General features: G+C 58.6%; 3 protein-coding genes across 4 annotated transcripts; 2 read left to right on the top strand and 1 right to left on the bottom strand.

Moving 5' to 3' along the window:
• The first annotated feature begins 110 nt into the window (after positions 1-110).
• CLTB (clathrin light chain B) lies at positions 111-6,524 on the top strand. 2 transcript variants are annotated; one of them, XM_012575097.5, is made up of 6 exons: positions 112-403; positions 1,954-1,997; positions 3,115-3,232; positions 3,503-3,614; positions 3,991-4,044; positions 4,534-6,524. In XM_012575097.5, the coding sequence occupies exons 1-6, from the start codon at positions 220-222 to the stop codon at positions 4,703-4,705; spliced, it is 684 nt and encodes a 227-aa protein (XP_012430551.1). In that variant the 5' UTR covers positions 112-219; the 3' UTR covers positions 4,706-6,524. The 2 variants fall into 2 exon arrangements, with proteins under 2 accessions (XP_012430553.1, XP_012430551.1); XM_012575099.5 differs by lacking the exon at positions 3,991-4,044 and having other exon boundaries at positions 111-403.
• A 1,129-nt stretch (positions 6,525-7,653) lies between these two features.
• Positions 7,654-8,609, bottom strand: HIGD2A (HIG1 hypoxia inducible domain family member 2A). Its single transcript, NM_001245529.2, is given in 2 exon segments — positions 7,654-8,320; positions 8,468-8,609. Coding segments are annotated over 2 exon segments (282 nt in total). The 5' UTR covers positions 8,583-8,609; the 3' UTR covers positions 7,654-8,153.
• Positions 8,610-8,706: 97 nt separating this feature from the next.
• NOP16 (NOP16 nucleolar protein) lies at positions 8,707-10,980 on the top strand. Its single transcript, XM_012574575.5, has 5 exons — positions 8,707-8,871; positions 8,985-9,096; positions 9,695-9,764; positions 10,261-10,367; positions 10,615-10,980. The coding sequence occupies exons 1-5, from the start codon at positions 8,765-8,767 to the stop codon at positions 10,756-10,758; spliced, it is 540 nt and encodes a 179-aa protein (XP_012430029.3). The 5' UTR covers positions 8,707-8,764; the 3' UTR covers positions 10,759-10,980.
• The last annotated feature ends 186 nt before the right edge of the window (positions 10,981-11,166 follow it).

Raw genomic sequence — 11,166 nt, 5'->3', positions numbered from 1 at the left:
AGTCGAGCCCCGGGGGGGAGGCAGGCGGGCAGCACCGGCTCCCCGTGCCCGCTGCGGCTGGCGGGAGGCGGGACGCGCCCGCGGGCCCGCCCCGGCGTGATGTCAGCGCGGCCGCCCCGCCCGCCGCCGCAGTGACAGCGGCAGCTCCGCCCGGGCGCAGTCGGGCCCAGCCCAGCCGAGCCGCGCAGCCGGACCGGGAGCGGCGCGGGCGGGCCGGTCATGGCCGACGACTTCGGCTTCTTTTCCTCATCTGAGGGCGCTGGCGCCGAGGAGGACCCGGCCGCCGCCTTTCTGGCCCAGCAGGAGAGCGAGATCGCCGGCATCGAGAACGATGAGGGCTTCGGGCCGACCGACGGCGAGGCGGCCGCCGCCCCGGGCGGGCAGGCGGCCCCGCCGGAACAGGGTGAGCACGCCCGCGGGGCCGCCCGGCTGCGCTCCCGCTGGCTGCGGGCGGGCTCTGGCCCTGTCGGTAACGCAGGGCTGTGCCCCCTTCTGCCCCGAGGGCAGGGAAGCGTCCTCCGGGCCGCATCCACGCGGGGCTGGGGTCCCCGGGGGATGCAGAGCATCCCCGGTGGGCGATGGGGTCTGTCCTGCCCCTCATGGGCCGGTGGCGGGGTGATCCTGTGGGCCAGGTTGGCATCCTAGCAAGGGTTGTCTGGGCCTGTGCTTGAGCCCGAAGGGCGTCTCGAACCTCGGGGATGTGGGGTGAATCCTGAGCTGGGATGTGCCAGCCATGGGGCGGTTTCTCCCCCTTGTACTGGGTTTCCCGGGTTGGATGGACTCCCGACTCCATGTTTCAGTGCTCCTAGCTATGGCAGTGTAAAAGGCATCCAGGCGGCACAGAGGAGCAATGACAGCCTTGTCACTGTCCCCACAGACAGGAGAGCCCTTTGGGATGCAAAATGGAAGACATTGCCATTGGGAACGTTGTGGTCCCAGGCCCTGCAGGTAGAATGTGCTAATTCTGCTCTCTTGTCTTCAGTCTGCAGGGGCTTTGGCATCTGCTCTCTGTATGGACATGGGGGCACTGTTGCCACAGGGCTCTGACTCCTTTCCTAACCCAGCCCCTCAGGGTCTCCTTATGCTGTCTGTGGAGCAGTGGTTTCAGAGCTCTGTACACAGGGCCATGGAGGCAGATCTGGGCCTGGAGAGGTGTTGACAGCCACAGTGATAAATGCAGTTAGACAGGCTGGAGCTGGGTGTAGTCATGGGGCTGAGGACTCTGGGGACAGTGCTGGCCTGAGCTGCACTGTGTCTGTGCCTGCAGCTAACTGACCAGGAGAAGCCCTGTGGTCACTGGGGAAAGCTCAGGGCCTGGAGTGTGACTCCTTCAAAGCCTCTTCTCTCCTGGCAGCAGAAAGCCCCCTGCCGGGGCTGGCTCTGTGACCCGGGTGTGCAGCTCTCTGGGGCTGTGCAGGCAGGTGGGTGCCTCATTACCAACCGAGACCTTGCAGCTCATCCCAGGTGGGCTCCCAAGGCCCTCAGCCTGTAGGCATGCCCTTCTGTCTTGGGGGAGCACAAGGAGTGTTTCCATGGGCTGTGTACCTGGAGAGTTGCCTTGGCACTTGGCCAGCAGCTCTTGGCTCAGCTGTGTCCTGCAGCCTCTGCAGGTTGGGGTTGGTCAGGTTTTGTTTCTACAGTCAGCAGCAGCCTGTGTCAGTCTTGTGCCGGAGCAGTTTCCCTAATCTTCAGATAAGATTAAACACCAGTGAAAACACCATAAAGACGTAAATGCCTGCAGAGGTTTGTGTGGGAGAGTGAGAGGTGCTTGCTGAATCCCACCAAGGACAGGACACTGGGAGGGTATTGTGCCAAGGGTGTGCTGAGCTGAAAAAGGCACAGACAAACTCCCAGGAGCTGATCTGATGTAGTTTCATGAACACCAGCCCATCTGGGATTACCTGCATCTGCCATAGTTGTGTTTTTCCTTCTCTCTTCCATTTTCTTGAGCAGGTTTCCAGAATGGAGGAGCCACTGTCAATGGAGACGTCTTTCAGGTGAGAGCTCAGGCTTTTGCTGGCCCAGGGCTGCTAAGCAAGATTGGGTGGGTATGGGGCCAGCAATCTTCTGCTCTGCCCCCAGCATTGACTGGAGTTTGCTATCCAGCTGCAGAACAGCTACGGTGCTCCTGGAAAAGTCTGGGTCTCCTGTGGGAGTCCTGGCTGCTCCATTCTCTTTGAAGAGAAGATGTGTCCCACCTGCCATGACCTGCCCCACATCTGTTTGCAGGTGGCTTGTGCCATGAAGGAATGCCTGGGCCCTAAGAGCAGGTGACAAATCATCCATTCCCCAAGAAGTCCCCTCTCTCCAGCCTGGCTAGCTTCTGGAGGCCACTGGGGCAGGCAGGAGCATCTCTTGACAGAGGCCAGAGACAAGATAAGGCTGCCATGGGGCTTGGATCTCCCATGAAAACCATTTGCCCCATGGCCAGGGGCTTTTTGGGGGATCCACCTGGGTCTCAGATCCGTTTGGGAGCCTGAAGCCTAGCTCTGCTGTCAGCAGTACCAGCATCTCACAAGCCCTTTACCCCACTTGGTGCCCAGCAGTGGGGCATATGCACTGCCCATGCCTGTTTTACAGGATGATAATCGCATCAGGAATGGGACAGACTTAATTAGATTGAGGATCTTGGAAGAAAGCTGTAATCCCATTGCTGAGCTTGGTGTCAGACTGGGCATCTGGCCAGTGGAAGGTGTTAGGGGAGGTGCTGGGCCTGGCGGGGCCTTCAGCTCAGGCGTGAGGGAAGCAGCTCGGTCCCGGAGCTGCCTGGGCCCCAGTGAGGGCCAGGGAGTCCCTGGGGAGCAGTTCCAAGGCCAGTGTCTGCCCTGTGCAGTGGGGCTGCCTGGAGGATACAACAGCTGCGGTGGCAGCGAGCAGCAAGTCAAGGAGGGAAACGCTGGGAAGGCTTTAGGTGACAGGGCCTGAGGCTGGGAGAGTAGCTTGAGCAGCACTTTGGGAACACTGTCCCACATGTGTCAAGCTGTCACCCTTCCTACCTCCTATCTTGGCTTGTCAGTGCTGGGAGTGTGGAGTCCTGAGTGCTGCCAGCCCAGGGAGGCTGGGCTGGGCTCTTGGAAGCACTGGTGCTGATGGTGAAGTGCTCGTGTGCCACAGGAGTCCAACGGCCCCACGGATGCCTACGCAGCCATAGCCAAGGCCGACCGGCTGACCCAGGAACCTGAGAGCATCCGCAAGTGGAGGGAGGAGCAGAAGAAGCGCCTGGAGGAGCTGGGTGAGACCCAAGGCCATGTGTAGCCCCCTGTTCTTGTGACATGGCAGTCAGGGGTCCCTCCCTTCTTGGTGACCCTGCTGTATCCCAGAGAGATGTCTTGTGTCCCTGCCAAAGCTCTGCTGTCCTTGGGGCAGCGGTGCTTTTTGGCCAGTATTGGTGGGGACTGGGGACAGGTGTGAGGGGCTGCAGCTGTCCTGCCTGCTGAGGGGCTGCTCAGCACATCCAGCAGGTGCAGTGTGGCTGATGGGCTCTGTCTCACTCGGGCCTTAGATGCGGCATCGAAGGTGACTGAGCAGGAATGGCGTGAGAAGGCCAAGAAGGACCTGGAGGAGTGGAACCTGCGTCAGAATGAGCAGATGGAGAAGAACCGAGCAAACAACAGGTATGTTGGGGTCAGCATGGCCAAAAGCACTGTCTGCCTTCCTGGGATGTTTGAGAGCCTCTTTCCCCACAGTGGGGTCCAGCCCTGCAGGGACAGAGCCTTGCCAAGCAAGGGGAGAGACCCCAGGTCTTGGAGTGGCTCTGGTGGCTGTGCAGAGCCACTCTGGCTGGAACCACACTGAGATCACCCTGGGATCTTGGTGCCTCCTGCCCTGCAGGGGACTAGCAGGGGGGCAGGGTTGGGCTCCAGGTTCTCCTGGTGTGCTGAAGTGTGTGGGTCACTCTTTGGGAGGACTAACCCCCTCTGTTCTCTCTTTCTAACCCTCTGCCTGCCTGTCGCTCCGCTCCACTCTCTCTCTCTCTGTGCCCGGGGCTAGGATCGCTGACAAAGCCTTTTACCAGCAGCCGGACGCCGATGTCATTGGCTACGTGTATGTGCCTCTTACAGACCATATCCTGCCCCACGAGCTCTGGGGGTCCTGCCTCCAGCACTGCCTGCCCTGCCAAGGGAAGGGGGGATGCTGGGAGGTACTGGGCTGGTGAGGTACCAGAGGGAGGATGATGCAGCTGAGCGTATCCAAATCGTGGAGTTTAGGAGATGAGTGGAGCTCCTAGAAATGCCTCTGTTGGGACCTGGTTGAAGATGCAAGGCCATGGGCTCTTATGCCTTTTTGGGGATGGCTCTGTGGGGGTGAAGTATTGGGAGCAGGCAGATACTCCTGCACCCCATGATGAGTGATGTTTTGGGTGAGTACAGCCAAAGGCAGACTTGAGCATTGTGTGTCTCTTGGTCCCAGAGGACACTGAGCTCATTAGCTGGAGTAAAGGGACAGGAAGCAGGGACACGGGGGTTTTTAAGACAGAAGGAAGAGTCTCCTTGGAAAGGGATCTGCCAGTGACAACCCTCCATATCTTTGCAGGGCCTCGGAGGAAGCATTTCTGAAGGAGTCCAAGGAGGAGACCCCAGGCTCTGAGTGGGAGAAGGTGGCCCAGCTGTGTGATTTCAACCCCAAGAGCAGCAAGCAGAGCAAGGATGTGTCGCGGATGCGCTCGGTGCTCATCTCCCTCAAACAGACGCCCCTGTCCCGTTAGCTGTGCCTGGCACAGCCGGGAGCACAGCGGGCAGGGCTGGGCTCACTGCGCCAGGTGGCTTCAGGGGCCGGCCCGGGAAAGGCTCCCACTGCCTGCTCCCCGACCTGCGCCTCGGCTGTGCTCGAGTCACTGGTTGTATAACTCTCCCCATGGTTTTCCTTTGCTTAAAAGGTGCATTGGTCTCTTTTTACACTTATTTATAAATCACTGTGGCATTTCCCTGGGAAGCGGCACTGGGTGGCAGAGCTGAGTTAGTGGGGAAGCCCCAGCCCAGGCTCTTCAGGAGGTTATGTCTGAGAGCCTGGCTAAATGAGCAGGGGATAGCCCATCCTATATTCCCCACTTCACCCCTGTGCTGGGAATAAACCTGCCTGCAGCTGTCCTGGTAGCCCCATGTCCAGGCTTCAGTCCTAGCCCTGAGGCAGGACTGAATCCCAATGGGATCCTGGGGTGCTGTCTGCCTTTTCCATGGGATTTAGAACAGAGCTGGAGCAGGATTGGGAGGGTGGAGAAACAGCCGTGGCTTGTCTCCACACTGCTGGGTCCTGCAGGGAGCATGGCTGCAGCAATGCATTACCAGACTGGCAGGGACTGAGCAGTGTGAGTACAGGCACCCACCTTGGGCCTGGACTGCCAGCAGCTGCCTCAAACCCATCAGAACTCTGCCCAGCCTGGCTATGCCCTGAAAAGTGGATGCACCTCCATCCATCCTGCAGTGCTGGCAGCACAGTGGTGTGGGCCACTGGGAAGGGACTTTGGGGGGGAGTGTGCAGGATGTTTCCTGTCCTTCCCCCATGAACACCAGCAGTTGGGAATGTGGGATGCCAGGCTTTGGGGGACCATTAGCTTTGCTCTGCTCCTTCCCTTGCTACCAGAATGGGAGATGGAGGCTGTGTAGTTGCAGGGAAGGAGGTAGGAAGGTCCAACTGCTCTGGGGCAGGTCAAACCCCATCTTCCTAATCCAGGATTGGGCAAGAGTTCTGGTGCTGGGGCTTGTACTGGCCCTGAGAACAACCTGCACATCTGTCTGCAGCTGCTCTGCCCCCTGGATTTGCCCACCTAAGGCAGTGTGGGGAGATGCCTCAGTCCTGCTCCCTGCTCGAACTTCTCCTCTGCTTGGCATGGATGGCACCAGTCCTAGAACCTGCACAACTCCTGGGTAGCAGGAGAGGGACCAGCCTTGAGCTGGTGCTCTGGGTCTGGCCTGTTGAGGGCTTGGGAAGGGCTTGCAGCAGCTTTGGGAGACACAGAGCAGAGCCCACATTCACTTGAGCCTCTCTGCAGAGCCCTGCTCAGCTGGAAATCAAGTGTGAGAGTTCTCCTGCTCTGCAGCTGCGGCTCCAGGGCCAGAATGTCACCAGTCCTGCTGCTGCAGCTGTCGGGGGGTGCTTGGGCATGATCTCACCAGTGGGCTGGGAAGGTAAATGGGTGTGTAGGGAATCACTCGGTGTTGTGTGTTGGGACTGTGCCCCCTGCCCATAGGGCTGATCGTTCCTGCCCAGCCCCCTGAGCTCCAGCATGCGTAGGCAGCTCTGCTGTGCTGCAGGGCACCTGGGGACTCGGCTGCCTCAGCCTTGCATTGCACAGCAGCGGGAAGCAACCCTGGCTACTTGTGGGGGGACAATGTGTCCCCCCTGTGCTCTGTCCCTCCAGCCCCTGCAGGCAGCTGGGCCCCTGGGTGCCCCAGCTGCCATGTGCTCCGTGTCAGGCCGGGGCAGCTCTCGGGGAGCCGTGCCCACAGCTGTTCTACATCCCCTCGGCTTTGGTATCTGTGACTGTCCAAATTACCTGTTACAATAAACCAACATCTCCAATCCTACAGGGCACTGTCGTCTTTCTGCGGTTGGGATGCATGCTGTGTTTAGGAGAACCTACAGCCATGATGCCTCGTGTGGAAAGGATGGGAGCTGGAGGAGAAACATCCTACAGGAAAAAAAAGGAGTGAGGGGAAGGCTGGAGGATTTGTGTTCGATGGGGCCAAAGCAGTGGCAGCAGGACCCAGGGCTTGGCTCTGTCCCCAAGGAACTGCAAGCTCCGGCTTGTCCAAACAGGCTGAGCTGCTCCCCTGTCCACTGCGTGCTTCTTCAGCTGCCAAGGGATTGTGCTCATGGATCTGCCCACCTGCTGTTCCTCACACCCCTGCCCCAAGCTGGCTGGGCTGGAAGTGCCAGTGAGGCAGTCAAAAGCAGTTTCCTCTGGGAAAGATGTCCAGCACAGGCAGCTGGAGAGGGAAGACAGGCCCTGGGCTCCCCGTGCTGAGGTGGAGCTCACTCTGTTCAGCACTGGTCATGGCTTGTTGCCCACCCTCACAACTCAGAGATTGGCTCTGGTGAGCAAGAGCCTTCCCTCTCTCCTTGCCAAAGCTCACCAACACAATTCCCTGGACAGGACAATCCATGTGCTTGTTTGGAGATAGAGGCTTCATCCCTCAGCCCATCCTTTCAAGGACTCAGGGCACAGGCACCAACTCACAGAACAGCACCTGGAAACAGCCCAGGCTGCTTGGTGAGGTGTTTCAGCACAGACAGAGGTATCTGTGCCCCTTCCCCTGTGGCTGCTGCAGCCACAGTGCAATGAACAGAGACTGTGGCCCCATGTCCTCCCAGCTCTATGGCCCTGGCACGGGAGGGATCACCAAACCTCCTGGTATGATCAAAGCCAACAGTGGGACCATGTTTGTCAGGACACAGGCAGTGCAGGTCCTTTGGAGAAAGAAGGTGTTGCTGACTCCCCAGCAAGAACACCTGAAGCAGCAGCACATCCCAGAGAACACAGCCACACCCCATTTCAGAAATGTGAGTTCCCTGCTAGTTTTCACAGGGAGTTTCATGTCTTGTTTCTTCTTACATCATCACAGCTTTAAGACAGCCATGCCCACTCCTTTTTCTCCCTGCACTGTTTACTGTTATGGCTTCTCAGTGCTCTGCAATCCAGTATCAGTCAGAATCTTGCTGCAATTCACTTTATTACTCACCAGGTTCAATAAAACAGGTCACACAAAATTCCTAAGTGCCTCCCTTGCTGCCTATGGACTCTGTCCTGCTGGGACCAAGCCATAAGCAGTGGTTCCTTCCCCCTGGGCAGCTCATTTCTCAAATGCTGGTCACTGCCTGACTACAACCACACCTCAGACCACGACCAAGGAGACACAATTTGATCAGCCTGTGACAGCATCAAGCAGGAACAAGAAGTCTGACAGGGGTGGTGAACCTTAGCGACATGCAGCCTCAGTGCTACAGGAGGGTGAGCTCTCGGGGAAACAAAAAGCCACAGCCTAAATTACATGTTAATCAGAGAGTGTATTCACCCCATTTCCAGTGCTCCAGAATTGCTCTGCCGAGACATCACAACAGTCTCTCAGAAAGCTCCATCCGCAGCCAGGATTCACCCACCCTGCCAGCCGGGGCTGCTGGTAGACGCCCGTGGCCGCAGCTTGGCTCTTGCCCTGTCACTGTCGCGATTTGAGAGCCGTGGCCACCATGCCCCCCAGCAGGGCGGCGAAGGTGCAGCCCTGGGCTATGACACGCGCCCGCATCATCAGCTGGGAGCGCCGAGTCTGGCCTCGCTTGAAGCAGATGATTCCGTAGACCAGGACGCTGACGGTGCACAGGCAGCCTGCGGGGAAGGACGGGGCTGTGAGGCGCGGCTTCCCCCGGGCCGGAGCGCTGCGGGCCGGCTCCGCCGCGCTCCCAAAGCCGAGCCGCGCTGAGGGACCGGCCCCTCACTCAGCCGCCGTCCCGCCACCCCCCGCCCCACCCTCACCGAGGGGCACCAGGGGGTTCTCGCGGGTCTTGCGCACGAACTTCTCCGTGAATCCCTCCTCAGGGAACGTGGGCAGCGGGCTGGGCTCCAGCGGCGGGGGCGGCCCGGCCGCCATGGCCAAGGTGACAGCAAGGCCCTTTCCGGCTGCCGTAGCCCCTCCTCCGAAGCAGTGTATGCCGGGGGTTGCAGTCCGACACGCACACTCACCGCGCGGCGCTGCCGTCTCTCGGAACTACAGTTCCCGTGGTGCCGCGGGGCGCGGCCGGCAGCCCCGTGGGCAGCCCGCGCGTGGCCGCCATGCCGAAGGCCAAGGGGAAGAGCCGGCGGCACAAATATTCCTACAACCTCAACCGCAAGCGGCTCTACCGCAGCGCCCGCCGCCGCGCCGCGCCCCGCATCGCCTGGTGAGCGCCGGGGACACGGGGGGCGAGCGCGGGCGGGGGCAGGGCGGCCGGGAGCCGCTGCACGTGTCGCTGGGGAGGGGGGCGCAGCCGTGATGTCGCTTGTCCCCGCGCAGCTCGCACATCCGCCATGCCTGGGACCCGCACAAGTCGGTGGCGCAGAACCTGGCCGAGATGGGTCTGGCCGAGGATCCCAACAAGGCTGTCCCCATCCCGAGGAAGCTGCTGGTAAGGAAGGGTTTGGCCGGGACCGCTGCTTTGTGGGGGGAGGTACCCTCGCAGCGCTGGGCGGGTGGCTCTGGATAAGTCTCTGGTGGTGGACACGTTTCTTATCTTGATCTACACGCTAATCTCACCAAGATCCTGGCGTGGGAACGAGCTACAGCGCTCCTGGGACATAATGGGCTTTAGAACAAATATAAAAAACGTCAGTCCTGGGACTTGCCAGAGACAGGTGGGGTTGGGAGCGCTGCAGCCAAGTTGCTCCTGATAACAAAGAAGGGCTCTTTGTGTACAGCAGTGCCAGCCTGGCCCATCTGCGTAAGAGGGCAATGTTTTCAGGTGAAAGGTGGCCCAAAGAAGCTCAAGGAAGAAGTAGGAATGACCTTGTTTGCCATTTGTCTCCATTCACACAGCGTTCCTCAGCTGACAGCCTCACTCACAAGCCAGTTTAATGGCACAAGTAAGGCTCTGCTTAAGCCAGCTGGGATTTGCTGCCCCTTGCAGCCATGTAGAAGCAGTTTGGAGTTCTGGAAATAATGTGTGGGGACACAGCACTCTTCCAATTGGGCTTTTCTTCATTTGTCTTTTCTCTGCTATAATTCAGGGGATGGAAGTGGAAAGCGATGGACAGCAGCCAGGAAAGAAAATAGTGCGGAAGCCATACGTGGTGAATGGTCAGTGCTGCACATGGGGTTCTCCTAAGCCCCTGTGGGCTATTTTGTCATCCTGTGCTGTGCCAGGGGTAGGAAAGGGTGTTATTTCTTATCCAGTCTTGTGGAGGAGCATGTCTTTTCCACAGTGTTTGTCCCTGCAGCCTCAGGAGTGCTCTTGTCACTGCGGGATGTGCAGGTGACAGAGGCCATGGAGGCAGTACCTGGTGTTTCATGGTGGGCTGGGCAGCTCTGAGCAGTCACACTCTGCAGCCTGGGCTGAAAGGGTCTGCTCCTCGTGTGTGAGCTGGAGAAGAGCTCAGTGCAGACCTGGATGCCTGCAGCCTGAGCAGAGGGCTGTTGTCTGGGCCGTTTTCTTGCACCAACATGCTGGGAAACATCCCTGCATGCGCCAGCAGCCAAGCTGTGTGGCTGGAATCAACCCTGGGGGGAGGTTGGGGACCTCTGAGATGTTGTTGCTTCCTTCCCCTCCCTCATGCTACCTCTGTCCTTTGCCTAGAGATGGAATTGGAGGCCAGCCTCCCTGAGAAGAAGTCGAACACGCTCTCACGAGACCTCATTGACTATGTGCGATACATGATCCAGAACCACGGGGAGAACTACAAGGTACATTCCAGAGCAAGGAGCACCTGGAGTGATTCACTCCTGGATCTTCCCGTCGGCAGCATGAGAACTGCTAATCCTCTCTGTCCTGGATCCTGTTTAGCAGTCAGCTGGTTCTTAAGGGAAAAGATGCTTTGAACTGTGGCCAGCTCCCTGTCTGAGTCAGGCAGTGATCACACTGGTGTGGGTGGGCTGGTTTGGAGTTTGCTCTTGAGGCTGCTCCTCTGACTTACCTTCTTCTTTGTCGCAGGAAATGGCTCGGGATGAGAAGAACTACTACCAGGATACTCCCAAACAGATTAAGAGGAAGATCAATGTGTACAAGAATTTCTATCCCGAGGAGTACAAGAATTTCGTTGCATCACTCAAGCCAGAAAAAATGGAAGTGCAGTGACTGCTCTTTTTCCTCAGGTTTACCTGCAAGTGCAGGCTTGACATGAATATTTTCCAAACTGAAAAAGCCTCTGGTGATGGAGGAAGAACCCTCACTAGGCAGAGAGGGTTTAACTATCCATGAAAGACTCTCTTGGCACCGGCTCTGACTGTGCTGTTCCGCTCACTTTCTGTGTGTCAGACAGCGTTTCTTTAGCTTTGCTAAAATAAAATACTCTTTCTAGCTGCTTGTGAATGTCTTCTTTGTGGCTCTTGCTTGGTGCAGTCCTGCTATGGAGAGCTCCTGGTGCCAGCCTGTGTGGTGCTGGCCTTGGGCACTGTCCTGCCCTGTGGTGACAGGGCTGGGTGCGGGCAGCACTGGGACCTTTGCTGATCGTCCTGCAGGGAGTGTAAGTTGGAGCAGGGCCAT

The sequence above is a fragment of the Taeniopygia guttata genome, chromosome 13, assembly GCF_048771995.1.
Source record: "Taeniopygia guttata chromosome 13, bTaeGut7.mat, whole genome shotgun sequence".
Taxonomy (NCBI): domain Eukaryota; kingdom Metazoa; phylum Chordata; class Aves; order Passeriformes; family Estrildidae; genus Taeniopygia; species Taeniopygia guttata.
This window is presented reverse-complemented; position numbering and strand designations above follow the sequence as displayed.